At 44.8% G+C, this 14,856-nt stretch overlaps 1 protein-coding gene across 4 annotated transcripts in view; it reads right to left on the bottom strand.

Annotated features, from left to right (window-relative positions):
• The window catches only part of SCN8A (sodium voltage-gated channel alpha subunit 8), a 55,439-nt gene that overhangs the window by 24,287 nt on the left and 16,296 nt on the right, over nt 1–14,856 (bottom strand). For 2 of the 4 annotated variants that reach the window (XM_085041334.1, XM_085041332.1), the window contains exons 3-15: nt 13,809–13,928; nt 12,068–12,156; nt 11,739–11,867; nt 9,188–9,279; nt 7,131–7,352; nt 6,699–6,762; nt 6,443–6,584; nt 5,565–5,771; nt 5,014–5,301; nt 4,054–4,413; nt 2,825–2,960; nt 762–1,000; nt 420–593 (exon numbers count right to left, since the gene is read on the bottom strand). In XM_085041334.1, the coding sequence (XP_084897460.1) occupies nt 420–593; nt 762–1,000; nt 2,825–2,960; nt 4,054–4,413; nt 5,014–5,301; nt 5,565–5,771; nt 6,443–6,584; nt 6,699–6,762; nt 7,131–7,352; nt 9,188–9,279; nt 11,739–11,867; nt 12,068–12,156; nt 13,809–13,928 (2,262 nt within the window). Of the gene's footprint in view, nt 1–419; nt 594–761; nt 1,001–2,824; nt 2,961–4,053; nt 4,414–5,013; nt 5,302–5,564; nt 5,772–6,442; nt 6,585–6,698; nt 6,763–7,130; nt 7,353–9,187; nt 9,280–9,416; nt 9,509–11,738; nt 11,868–12,067; nt 12,157–13,808; nt 13,929–14,856 lie in introns of those variants that run through there. The other 2 variants (XM_085041333.1, XM_085041335.1) reach the window with 2 other exon arrangements.

The raw sequence follows: 14,856 nt of genomic DNA on the forward strand, positions 1-14,856 counted from the left end.
ATCTCATAAAGAGCAGTCATGAAGAGAGAAGAGACCACAAAAAATGGCACCACTCAATCTCTGTTCTCCTCAAACCCAGAAAAAAGTAGATCTTCTCCTATGTAAATGCGAAGGGAACAGCTGGAGCTGTGTCAGAGAAGGTTTAGGTTGGATACTGGGAAAAGGTTCTTCCCCGGGTTGGGCACTGAACAGGCTTGCCAGGGAATGGTCACAGCCCTGAGGTCGCCAGAGCTCCAGAAACATTTGGACAACTCCGGCACTGGGTGAGATGGCTGGGGTGTCTGTGCAGGGCCAGGAGTAAGACTGTATGTTCTTTGTGGGTCCCTTCCAACTCAGCATATTCCACATGATTCTATGATTCTAAGTTTTCTAGTAGCTCCATGACAATAACATTGAAAAAGATATGGAATATCGAATACCAGTCGGAAAGATCGCAGCACAGAAAGTCCTTCCACGTCTGCTAGACTCAGCTCCATTAAACTGAGGGAGACAATAAACCCATCAAAGATGTTCCAGCCTTCTTGAAAATAATAGTATGGATCCATTGCAATGAGCTTCAGGAACATTTCTGCTGTGAAAATCCCAGTGAAAACCTGGAGTGGGGAAGAGAGACAGACAAAGAGCAGGCAGAGTCATTTTTGCTTATTTTCTGATCTTCAGGCTAAGTATCGACAACACAATTTACTCTTAAGTCCACATCAATAAGCCAGGCATCCCAGCAGGAGCAGATCCGTAGGGAATATTTACCACTACTCTCTTACCAGATTTCCTACGGAGAGCACATGTTCAAACTCGGGGGTCATGGGGTGGTGTTCCATGGCCATGAACAACGTGTTCAACACAATGCAGATGGTGATGGCCAAGTCAACAAAAGGATCCATGACAATTAAGTTCACGATCTCCTTCAGCTTCATCCAGTATGGGTGGCATTCCCAGATCAGGAACGTATTGGCAAATTTGTACCAGCAAGGGGGACACTTCCTCTGGGACTCTTCCAGCTCTACAGGTACAAAACAAAACAGAGTTCAGGCCTCATCTCTGAGGCTGAAGAATTACAAAACTGTGAACCTTGTGACAATGGCCACAGAGGTGACATGAAGAGCTGGGTCAAGTTTGTGGACAGGTTGGACATACAGAATAAATTCCTCATGGAGAGGATTGTCAAGCATTGGAAGGGGCTGGCCAAGGAGGTGGCGGAGTCCCCATCCCTGGGGGTGTCCAAGGTATGACTGGATGTGGTACTCAGTGCTCTGATCTGGGTGACAAAATAGGGATTGGTCACAGGTTAGACCAAATGACCTCGGAGCTCTTTTCCAAACTCAAAAATCCCACATTCTTGGATTCTGTGATTTTATGATTTTACTGAGCTTCATGACTTCTCCTTTGACCCTACACAACATCTACACCACACCAGATCACCACAACTGCAGTTCTAACGCTGTGCTTCAGCCCCACCAGGATTTTATGATTCAATGCAAATTATTCCAAATGAAGGGCTATACTTAACTCGGAACTGATCAAGGTAAAACAGTTAGAATCAAAGTTACGGATTTCAAACTGCCTCTGGTGCCAGTTTTTAAATAACTGAGATGAATTCTGTGCTGAACAGACATGGTCTAAAAGAGGAAAGAGATGACATAATGCTGTGAAGGATTTTCAACAGGAATAACCTGATTAAGACTAACCACACCCATTTACAGAAATCTAACACAATGCTCTGTCCATTTTTTTTTTTTACACTGGCTTATCTCAAGTGCTTAGGGAAAAAAAAACCACAAATGAGGAGTTCCTCCCATTTGTTGACTTGCTGGTTCCAGTCAGGCTGTGCAGCTGTGCACCCTCAACTTTTATTTTTTATGGGAAGGGAAAGGACCACTGTGCTCTCCTTCCCATTGGTTCTCTGGTTGCTTAGTACTTAGTTGCCTTGGAATTTCTGAAGTTAAAAAGGGCCCATGGCACTGGAGCCCGTAGGCGTTTGCGCAGGAGGGAAGCGGCAGCAGAACCCTGCTCCGTTTCTAAGTATATTTAGTTTTCATACCACTTTATTACAGGAGACAGCAGGAATTTGAGATCATCAACCGCATGTGGCTGCTGTTCATAAATTCTTGCTGGCTCCTGCACAACATATTGGGAAATATCATCTCCATGTGCTGTCCATTCTAGAATTCCCACCATCTAACAGTGCCTTTCTCTTCTGACAGCTGTCACACTGCAGCTTTCAGTGTAGCTCCAATCCTCTTCTCCCACGGACTGTAGCAAAGGGGAGTCTCTCCAGTGCTTTGGAGATGACAGAAGACAGACCACCTGTAGCAGACATTGCCTTATTCCTCTGATCTCCACACAAAATTCTCTTTATCGCAAAGTTACAACTCTTTGTTGCCTTTACCTCCACCTCTATGTAATTTGGATGCAAAACCAAGTCAAATAAAGTCTAATAAACCCTTATTCATTAATAATGACCCAAAAGAAACGGATTTAGCCAAAACCATGCATGAATACGTACCTCTCAAAAGCAGGGGGAGCTGAATTCCACTAGACCGGTTTGCTCCAACACTTACCCAACCTGACCCTGGACACTTCCAGGAATGGGGCAATTTCTCTGTGTAACCTGTGCCAGGGCCTCACCACCCTCACTGGGAGAAATTCCTTCCCAATATCCCATCCAACTCTGCCCTCTGGCAGTGGGAAGCCACTTGCCCTTGTTCTGTCCCTCCAGGCCCTTGTCCAAAGTCCCTCTCCAGCTCTCTTGAAGACACTTTAGGCATTGGAAGGGGCTCTAGGGTCTCCCTTGAGCCCTATCCTCTAATCCCCAAATCACACCTACCCTCAACAAGGGTGTTGGTCAACCCAGTCATGACACTGTTGGTCCGATCCTTTCTTCCATAAGATGCATTCACCTGATCCATCGAGACCAAGAGAGACCCGCCAGGTTTCTTCCTAATTTCGATTTCAGTAGTACCCTGAAAAATTCAGATGATGATTAATACAAACTCAAGTCTTCCCAGTATCTTACATACCCTCAGCCCAGGAATGCAGCACTTAGTCTGTATTTCCATGTTCTATATTTTCTATATTCTATGTATCCCCCTGTCCTTCCCACCTTCCTACAATATGTAAGTGGTCAAACCAAAACTCAAGCCCTGGTTTCTGTTGGACCAGTGCTTTGCAGCCTTAGACAAATTAAGGGCCATATTTTAAGGAGCATTTCTAATTACATACAACATAATTTACTCTCTGTACTACAACCAAACAGATGGACAGTGACTCTTTTAACTGATGCTTAACACAACCAGTTAGGGCTGCACAGGTTGCAAGAATTCCAATAACTAAAAATAATAGCTTGGAATTTATAGTCTCGGTAACCAGAAACAATTGATTTAGGTTACCCTCAAGTGATGTTGTTTCAATTGGATCCTGATTCTCCTATGCCCCACTAACTGATATTCTACGTCTGGAGCTTTGTTTCTCTCCTGCACTCTGAAATGCTGATCCACTAAAATGTTTCTCAACACCAATTCATTCAACTAGTTACAAAAAGCCACAGTCAAGAAGAATTCAACAATTAAAAAAGAATATTTTACAGACTCGTTATTTTACTAACAGCTCCCCTTGAATTTAGTGAGAGTGAAAATATTGTTTGTATTTCCCTTTAATCCTCAAATATTTTATCTTACTGTGCAGAATATTCACAACTACCTTTAGAAGTTGGGTTGGTTTTCCCATTCCCTTGCTTTAAATAGTTCTTTATGAATTGCCTCAACATACACTAAGGTTCTTACTATTAATAGTGCTTTAATTAAGGACTCGATTCCAAGCCTTTGTTTCCCAGCAAGCTGGAGGGGAGGAGGTGGGTTGTTGAGTTTGGGAAGGAAGGAAATGGGCACTGGAAGCTTTTATCAGCACAGACGGTATTGCCAGCAGTCAGATGGACTGACCCATGCTGCTGGGATTCTGCTCTGACTGGGAAGAAGAAGGAGGAGGAGGAGGAGGATGAAGAGGAGGAAGAGGAGGAGGTGTGCTCTGGGACCTCCTCGCACTGCACTCAGCAACTACCTCGGGCAGGATGCGGCCCCCGGGCATGCTGGAAGGGGGCCCACCGATGAGAGACACGACGCCGTTGCAATCCACAGTGCTGTTCCTCTTCACATTCCGGCGCAGGTTGGGGAAGATGCGTGAGGAGCGGCTGCCCTGGCTGTAGCCACTGTAACCACTGTAGCTGCTCCGCCGGTCGCGACCGCGGATAGGGATGAAGAGCGAGTCCCTCCTGCCCTCGCTCTCCTCCACAGTGCTGTGCTCGTCGTCAGCAAACTCGTTCTCTGAGCCTGGGTCACGGAACCGTCCCTTGTAGCTGAAGATGCTGCTCTTGCTGTTGTGGCGGGAGAGGAAAGGAGAGCCTGGGATACTGAGGAGAGACTGGGGGAGAAGGGAAAGAACTGAGTGAGAAGAATGGACACATGTCCAGTTCCACCTCTGCCACAGGCAGGAACACCTTCCACTATCCCAGGTTGCTCCAAGTCCTGTCCAACCTAGCCATGGACACTCCCAGGAATAGGGCAGCCCCAGCTTCTCTGGGCAACCTGTGCCAGGGCCTTACCACTCTCACAGGGAGGAATTTCTTACCAATATCTCATCTGACCATGCCCTCTGCAGTGGAAAGCCACCCCGCCTTGTCCTGGCACACCAGGCCCTTGTAAATAGTCTCTCCATCTGTCTCCCTCCCCCTCCATGTCTGCACCAGACTATCACCCTTCACTCATTGGCTGCAGTGTGAGAGCTGCTAACCCCTGGCTGGTTGAGCTGCCCCAGTGAAGGAGTTACCCAGTTGGATTCCTCAGGAACAAGTCCTTTGAGGGAAAGTGTGTGAGAGTCATAAACTTGCGCTCTAAGTGCTCTCCTGACCCGCCACAGTTTAAGACAGTGGGCAGATCCCATGATGTGCCAACAGGAATCTAAAGCAGAATATTATCCTGACCTCAGGCAACCATAACCACTAGTGAAGGAAGAAAAAACTACCTGGTTCATGATGGAAAATTTCCTTCCCAGCCTGTTATCTGGTAGCCTGAATGCTTTCCTCCTCATGCCATCCTCAGATTCCGACTTGAACACCTTCTCATTGTCACACTTCTCATCTCCTTCCGACAGCTCCTTGTCCTTCCGCTTTTTCCTCCTGTTTCGACGCTCCTTGGCACTCTTGGAACTGAGCTTGGAAATCTCTGAGGAGCTCCGAGACATCCTCCCCCCACCATCATCTTCCACAGCATCTTCAGAGACTGTCCCAGCTGAGGTCACCATGGCAGCAGCCTGAGGGTGCAGGTAAGGGAAGGGAAAATAAATCATATCTTTCCAGGATTAATGCTCCATTTTCTTTAAGAAAGAGTTTGGCTAAATGCACCTGACTTTGGGGCAGGACTGAGATACTCATTCTCTCCTTGGAAGAAACTGGCAGCCGGGGTTTGTTAAAATTTTTATAGTCTCCTTGTGCAGGTAGTAAAATCAGCTTCTCTGGGCAACCTGGGCCAGGGCCTCACCACCCTCTTACAGGGAGGAATTTCTTTTTTTCTCACCTGTGCTTCTTCCTGTTGCTTTTTCAATTGTTCCAACATGGCCTTGAATTCTGCCTCCTTCTGCTCGGCCTCCTCCAGTGTCGCTTGGTTCTGTTCCTCATAGGCCATGGCCACCACAGCCAAAATCAGATTCACCAGGTAGAACGATCCCACAAAGATCACCAGCACAAAGAAGATCATGTAGGTTTTTCCTGCCGCTCGTAAAGTCTGGAAGTGGAAAAGAATGGCAGAGGGATTAGAAAGGGGAGAGGGAAGCAATTTCAGGGTGACACGCGATGCATGAGCCGATCCCAAGTTTCTTGACCTGAATGTTTCTAAAAAAATCCAGCAGTGCTGAATATTTCACAGCTCAGCACTGTCCCTGCAGAGCACTGAGACACTGCACGTTTCTTAGCCATGAACACAAAAGGTGACATCCACCTTCTTTCCTTAAGGTAACATCCAACGGCTACAAACTGAAAAGGATTCAAAGGCACAGTGTGAAACCCAATGCTCAGACTCCCTTAATACAAACCAAATCAAGGAAAAGCTGTTTCAGCAAGGTCCCACTCAGGTCCAAGAAACCTCTCTGCCCTCCGAAGGGCCTGCACACCCTCTGTGAGCAGAGCTGAATGCCCACAGCCTCCTGCAGCCAGTGCTCAGGTGCCTCCCGAATTAATTCACAGCTCAGCTTGACCCACCATCCCCTCTGGACTTGAAGTCCAGCACCTGCTGACAGGTAATGTCCCCTTCCTCCCTCCAAAAAAATCTCACTGTGCAGCTTTACTTGCGCTCACTCTTTTAGAGAGAAGGAATAAAATAAAGCTTCTCACATTTCTCTTTCCTGTTTTATCCCAAATTCTCATTGTGTACAACACCAAAGTGAAGTGTTTACTTACAAGCTGATATAAGTTTTCCCAAAAGTCCTGAGTCATAAGGCGAAATAAAGCCAGAAAAGCCCAGCTGAAGGTGTCAAAGCTTGTGTACCCATAGTTGGGGTTCCGTCCTGCCTTCATGCACGTGTACCCCTCCGGACATTGGCTGGGGAGGGATAACAGCCAGGTCAGGATCCTCCGTGCTCACTGTCACAATTCTCCCAACAATCAGCATTTGGCTTTCCATGATAATTGACTGTTAACGAAGCTCAACACTCACCCTGCATCCGAGCTGTTACCACAGAGCAAAGGGTCAGCGGCGCCAGGAATGATGTAAAAATTTGCTGAAGGTGAAAAAGAAGGGATTACAATCACACACATACAGAGTTAGAGGATTTAACAGACTACAACACTGTTAAAACCTTCACTTAAGAGCCCTCCAAATCCACTGCTAAGAAATTTATCAGTAAAAATAAATTTTGGATAAAATATTTGCTAAAAGACCACAGCCAAGCCCTCCTAAATGATGAACTCAACTAGGAACATCTCAACAAGGCCAGATTTAAAAAAAAAAAAAAAAAAAAAAAAAAACCAAACTAAAAATCTCTGCCCAAGGGGTTTTTACTGTGAAAACTAGTTCCACGTTGGAACTCCTGGGCAGCTGCATCGAGCCAAATCAGGTTTTAGCAAGCCTCACTGTAGAAATACCTACACATATTGTTGGTGTATTCCTCCCAGTCAAAGCCCTTGGAGCCATTATCCAAGAAGGTCTCGTTTACATTAACTGGCCAAATCACACACTTGTTCCTTAGATTGCCCATGAACAGCTGGAGCCCAATGAGGGCAAAGACACTGAGACAGAAAACTGTCAGGATCATCACATCTGACAGCTTCTTCACAGACTGGATGAGGGCACCCACAATAGTCTTCAAGCCTGTGGAGAAGGAAACAAAACTAGAAATCACTCCCGTAGAAGGAAAACAGACGGAAAATCTAAATTAATACAGTACCTTAGAATAACTCTAGGGTGGAAAAGGTTGTGGCTATAAATAATGCAGGTTCCTGGGAACAACCATGTGTGGCCAGGTTTTCCAGCTGGTACGACACTGGGATGGAGGAAGCAGCTCCCCAAAAATGGATACAAAACCCCAAAGTTTGAGCATTTCAGGCATGTTCAGTGTCCCCAACACCCAAACAGGATCCCCTCGGCTGCATGTGGCAAATCATCCCTTTTATTCAATCAAAATAAGCAGCAAATTGCCCCTTTAATAAAAATTACAGCTGTGCTGAACTTAGCAGGGCTCAGCCCCAACCCCTTCACTGGCATTTGAAATAAAACTCCATTAGTTTTGAATTGTATGGAGAGAATGATCCAAAACTGAGCTGTTCTGCTCCCTTCCACGGGAACACAAGGCATGCTGTCACACAGCTCCTTAAAGCTGCTTAAAGTAACCAGCTCCTTAAAGCTCCACTTTGCTACAATTAAGAAAGCAAAACACAGGCAAAACTGGTTTTAACATCAATGCTCTTCTCTGAGTATGCCAGTTACTCCCTGGAGCAGGCTGAGAGAACTACAACCACCCTTCAGACCTGCCCAGTGCACTATTAACAGCAATTACGAACTATCATTTACTCTTTAATCACCAAACATGAAAGAAGGCTCAGTAGGAACATCACTCCAGCATGTTCTCACTGGGTGCATGGAAAGCAGGTGCCACGTAAGAGCATCATCACCATCACCATCATCATGCACAACAGGCAGGTACAGCTGATGGGATTGGCAGTCTGGGATGGGGCAAAAGGGATGTGCCCTACAATTCCACAGGCTCTCCCCTGGCAGCTTGAGACAGCAAAACCACGACTCCCGTATCAGTGAATGCATGAGGGAACAAACCACAAAGGAACTGAGACCAAAACTCATCAGGAAGCTTTCTTGGGTGCCTGCCTTGAGACAGGTTGAGCACCTGGAAACTAGAAAGCTGGAAATGACTGAGCCTTGAGCTTGACTTTAGGATTAGGGGCACTTTTGAGAAAGCATGTGCATGAGGCTTTTCTGTACAAGAATTAAGGATCAGGAAATGTTCCAGGCCAGGTTGGACAGAGCTATGATTAAACTGGTCTAGTGGAAGGTGTCCAAAGCCATGGCAGGGGGTAGAAGGAGATGAGCTTTAGGGCCCTCCCAACCCAAACCAGTCTGGAATTCTGTGATTCTCAGCCCATAATGTCTCCATGGTGTATCATAACAAAGGAAGGGCCACTGCTCACCCTGTGACACCCAGCTGAGTTACAAGTCCAGAAGCAGCTTTAGGAAGGACCGTCATGACAACTCCAACTCTGGGGTGGCAGAGGAAATAGGCAAAAAGGTTTTAATCTTGGTTGGGTTTTGCTCTGTTGCTTTACAAACTTATTCCTAAAACAACTCCAAAAACACTGATGATAACAGGGTGAGTCCCTGAACCAAAAACTCTTCAGCCTGAAGAGGAGCCTGATCCTTGTCATCTGGAATTAAACTTTTAAGCCTGGCTTTAGTTTCAGAAATCAGTATGCAATGTGCATACAAAGGGATAGAAAAGTATGGAGTAATAGCCTGTTCATCCCATGATTTGATGGCCCAGGAGCATTGATTTCAAACTGCTTTGTTACACAGACTGCAAATCCCATCCAAAAAATCCCAGTGCCATTTCTGAGGAATGAGCAGTGCAGGAGGGGAGGGGAAATACGGAGAAGAGACACACGCAAGCCCAGCCTTTAATGTTGAATGTTTCTCACCTGGAATTACAGAGATAGTTTTCAAAGCTCGGAGAACTCTGAAAGTTCTCAATGCTGAGACATTCCCAAGGTCCACAAACTCTGTGACATATCTGCAATGAGGGAGGTCACACACAAAAAACACCATGACAATACACACACCAAAATAAAACAACAACTACAGACAAAGCAATACATCACTCACAGGGGCCTGTACCCAACAGCTAAACACCAACCGGGGCCGCCTTACCTGGAATTACAGAAATAGTTTTCAAAGCTCTCAGAACCCTGAAAGTGCGCAGAGCTGAAACATTGCCTAGGTTTACAAACTCTGTTATATACCTGCAGAATTAAACCAGAGTTAATGGCACCATTGGGGTCACCTTCCTTTGCATAAATTGTCTGCTTGTAGGAAATAGCTTGTGATTTAAAACGCTTCAGAATTGGCATTGAAAAGAGAGAGGGAGAAATATACAAAATTGCAGAGGGAAAACACAGTTTAAGTCTCTCCACTCCTCAAACAGCTTGCCCAGGTACACGGTTGGATACCCATCCACACCTAGAAACATGTAATCATGCAAAGCGATGAGTTGGAAGGGACCCTCAAGGATCACCCAGTCCAGCTCTGGCCCTGCACAGACACTCCAGGAATCACAACATGTATTTGAGAGCATTGTCCAAATGCTCCTGGAGCTCTGGCAGCCTTGGGGCCGTGACCATTCCCTGGGGAGCCTGGGCAGTGCCCAACACCCTCAGGGGGAAGAACCTTTTCCTGATATCCAACCTAACCCTCCCCTGACACAGCTCCAGCTGTTCCCTCCAGTCCTGTCTGTTCCCTCCAGTCCTGTCTCCAGTCTGTCCCAGAGAGCAGAAATCGAAGCTGCCCCTCAGGATGAAGCTGCAGCCCCCAATGAGTCTCCCCTCAGTCTCTTCTCCAGCTGAACACACCCAGTGCCCTCAGCCACTCTTCCAGACCCTTCCCCATCCCCTTGTCCCTGCTTTGGAGCCTGTCCAACAGCTTTAGGCCTTTTTTATATTGTGGTGCCCAAGCTTCACACAGTCCCATAGAGAACTTGAAACTTTGCCTTCTCTACAGAGGAAGGCAATTGTAAAAGTGTCAAATATTTGAGCAGATTTGCTACCACAACCCTGAGCAATCTGGTCTAGTGGAAGCTGTCCCTGCCCACTGTAGGGGGTGGACCTGGATGAGCTTTAAGGTCCCTCCCAATCCAAACCATTCCATGATTCCATGATTATATGATCACCTCAGTTCAGGGGTTTCAGGTATATTCGCTTCACTTCATGTTTTAAGAAAACATAATTATCTTCTGCTTTGATTAACGTCCTTCAATTTAATTAGTATCCTTCATTTTAATTAGCATCCTCCATTTTTAAGCCCTTATGTTTCAATGTCAGTTTGTGAGCTACAGGAAGGTTTGATTCTCCATTTTTTACAAGGGGATAAACCCAAGATACACAGCAGAGAAGAGGCTTAGTGCAAAGTAACAGGGTTATATTTTATTCCAGTTTAGAGAATATCCCCTCTGTGCTGCGTGGGGAGAAACTTGGTATGAAAAAGAAAATAAATGCTCAATATTCAAGATTTTTCCTGGTGCAGAAAGGCCTCGAGGGCTTCAAAAAACTCAGAGACTCTTGGTGGGGTTTACATAATCCCCTTGACATAAAAAGGAATGTACCTGAGCCTACGGGCAAAGCCTGGCCTCTGGAAAGCAGAGGGTTACGGAGACCACTGAGGAATGCAGGACATTCATTGCAGACCAATGCCCTGGGCCCTTTAAAGCTGGTGGGATGGTATTTGGTAATTTCTGGAGAAATAAAGGAATCACCAATTCCCAGGTCAGATTCAGGCTGTCTGCACCTGTTTCAGAACCCTGGATTTAAACTCAAACCCTTTAAGTTTAAGAACCCTGGATTTTTGCAATAAAGTGTCTTCACCATACCATCATGGAGATCATGTGTTTAATGCCGCAACTAAGCCCGAGCCAGGACCAGCTCAGGGCAGTATGGAAAAAGCCATGAACTTGGAGTGTATCTCCTGATGCAACTCAGACATGCCCATGATCCTCAATATCAACCCAATCCAGCACAAGAGAAAAGAACGAGGAAGAAAAACCAAGTGTCTCCTTTCTGATACTGCAGCTTCATGGGAAATGGGTTAATAAACACTGGTTATTAACAGGTTATTAAAGGGTTAATCACGGTCCAACCTCCAGTCACAGCCCAAGGGGGAAGGAGTGGTAGAGACTGGAATTCAAAGATAGTTGGCTCCTACGCTGAACTGCCCCTCTGGCACAGGAACTATCTAAAATCTTGTCTTAATCAATGCAATTTTCAGAAAATTCTATTTTTTGCAGCAGCAGCAGCTCCACTAACTCCATGCTGTTGCAGTTTAGAGCTGAAATTCCATCAGGGTAAAGCTCTCTTTGGAAAAATCAAGACAGAAACCTTGTGGGGTTCACCTAAGTTTTCCTTGATTTTCTTACAAACCTACCCTCTTCCTAAGGCCCTGTCCCCTCCCATTCACACAAATCCCTGGAATAACATGACTTACGCCATCATGATCACACTGAAATCCAGCCAGTTCCATGGATCCCGCAGGAAGGTGAACCCATCTATACAGAAACCTCTTGCAATGATTTTCACGAGTGATTCAAACGTATAAATCCCGGTGAATGTGTACCTGTCACAAGGAAATGTCCTTTTAGTAATGAAAAAAGGTGAATCACAAATACTTTTGTCCAATAAATGGCCCGAGAAGACAACGTGTTCATGCAAAAAAACCACAGGGAGGAACAGGGTCTTCAAGGGAACAAACTTAGCATTCTGGGTGGTTCTTACAAACACAAGATTTGGTACCTAAACACAAGAATTTGTACTTACTCCACATTCTTCGACCATTCGGGCGGGTTACTAAAAGTCATGAACACACAGTTGGTCAAAATAGTGCACATAATGATCATGCTAAATACTGTGGGACAAAGTCAAGGAACAAAGGGACACGTGATGGCTCTTTACAGTCCCTTAAGGTCCCCAAAGATCACTGACTGCAGGAAAATTCAACCATTTCCTGGCTATTCTCTGTGGACTACAAATAAGGGCTGAAATGCTTCCACCAGTCATGGGAAACAAGACTACTTATATACTATATATGTACGATATATACATATACACAAGTATATATTTTAATATACTGTATTACATACAATATGTATATGCTATACACACTGTATTATATACAATATTTATATACTACATGTATTTTAATATACTGTATTATATATACTATTTATATACTATACAGTGTATTATATACTGCATAACATATATTATATGACTACATAAATAGCATTTTATGTCACCAATCAATAAATTTTATATTTTATAGAAATTTAATATACTTCTAAAATTAATTTTATATAAATCAATGTTATATTTTCTGGTATGTCTTAGCAATTCAATTCAGAAGCCTCAATGAAAATGTGCCCTCAAATCCAGCTACTCAGTAACATCAAAATATCTTGTCTGTTAATACAGCTCGTGAGAAAGCAGAGCTGAGATCCAGGATTTAGCCTGGAGAACAACATAGGAATCTTTCCAAATATCTCTTCTCCCTCTGTGTGTTTGAGATCTGGTGTTATAAGTGACTGATCTGGGGAGCATTGCAGCACAATTCACAAATTAGAAGTTTGAGTGGATTTTAACTACTGAATTACTAGCAGAGTGGTGATATCCAGCTGTTTGACTTCCAAAATTATTTCAGGAGACTCAAACAGACCTTGGATCAAGACCCAAGAGCCTTCAGTAGCACCTTGGGCTCAACCTGAGAGACTTGCACCCCTCGGCTGCATCCTAGCACATGCAGGGGAAGGAAAGCCACAAGAAATAACACAGAGCCAAAGAAAACATTCCCAAGTCAACTTTGAAAAGATGGATCTCCATCTGAGATACAGGGAGAGAGACGATAGAAGCCTCTAGACCATGGGAAAGTGTTTCCATTTTAGAACCATTTTGTACAAATAAATAAATAAACAGGGTAAAGCACCTCAGTCAATAAAATACATTATTTTCCTCCTAATAACACTATGAGGTGATGCTTCCAAGGCTCCCTTTGGAAAGAGCCCTGCAATGGGACATTTTGGAAGAGCTTTGCCATTAGAAGGATGTTTTAGAGATGCCAAAAGAGCAAGAAATTACTCAGTGTCTAATTACAGACAAGGTGGCTCTGACTTGTTCTCCAGATAATAATTCTATTTAATTCTACATAATATTTTAGTATTTATTTAATTATATTTTAATTCAATTTAACCATTTCAGTAGCTCTTAAAGCCTAGGCTGTCCTTCACATGAAGCACAGCCTTAAGTCATATCTGTTCCAAAACTCATCCATGTGTGTGCACTGAGGGAAGAACAGGGAAAATAAAGGAGAAGTGCCCTTCATTGGATGTGGCTAAAGAACTTCTTTTTCATCCAGTAAAACCAGGGTTTTGTGTATGTTCTGAGGCCAATCCACATCTCCAGATGCAGGACTGTCATTCATACATGTGAACTGAGCAAAAGACAACAGGTAAGAGATTTTCAATGACTATACAAAGGCACCGGTAACTCAGTAATAAAAAGGATATGAATGTATCAAAATTTTAATAGCTATTCTTCTAAACAGATTAAAAGGACTTAAAATGTACAAGGCAGGTGTGGCACTAAATCGGAAGAGTGTTTTCCCTCTGTTTAGTACTACAAAGGTCTGCAGAGAAAAAAGAAAGAGAGAGAGTTAATGCAGGAAAATCAAAGCAGAAATTGTAAAAAACAGAAAACTTCCAGGGTAAAAAGCAGCATTTTATGCATTTTTTTTTTTTTAAGAATAATCTCCTTTATGAAGCTCCCATTAGGGTACAACACACCCATGGACATCCCCACCAGGACACCATGGATAATTCTACTCCAAACATCCACTTCACCGCAGACTTCAGACAGGGCAGAAGCCAAACCTCTCACCCAAGACCTGCTTTCCTCTTCCATAGCACTGTTATTCCTTTCTAAGGGATGAAAACTGAGGCCTCTAGTGCCTCAGGACCAGAACTGAGGAGCAGATCTGGCAGCTGAACCCGCACCACGACCCAGAGCACCAGCCCCTCTTCACAGCACAGCATTGGCACGGCCCGTGCCTCCTTCCCAAATAATCACAACTAATTGTGCTGTTACAAAGACCTCACCTGGAAAGAGAGACTGACAGGCAAACAGGAAGAAATTGTGGTGGCAGAGTCCCCCAGCCCCACAGACACAGGTCACCCACCATCCACAGCACCCACCCTGGTGCTGCGTAGACCCTCAGCACAGCCCTGGGTCTCACTGCTTTTCATTACAGAGATGTTCGAGATGTAACATTCATTTCTATACTAAGAACCTGTGGAATGATCTATGTGAACATGGGGCTGGTCCATCTCCCTGCAGAGAACATGCAGAGCACCAGGAGCATCACAGGCACAATTGGGTCTGTGGGTGCTTCACACCAGCACACCCTAAGCACCCACCACCGATTCGGAGGGAAAAAAGCAGTTTATGTGCACTGAGAAGCCAAAGCCCTTTCCCTGGTACCATTTATCCCATTTTTATCCTCTCCAGGATGGTCCCAGAGCACAGACGGATTCACTCCCATCTCCAGCCCCCAGCTG

Source organism: Lichenostomus cassidix, chromosome 29, assembly GCF_008360975.1.
Source record: "Lichenostomus cassidix isolate B80296 chromosome 29, HeHo_3.0, whole genome shotgun sequence".
In the NCBI taxonomy this organism is placed as follows: domain Eukaryota; kingdom Metazoa; phylum Chordata; class Aves; order Passeriformes; family Meliphagidae; genus Lichenostomus; species Lichenostomus cassidix.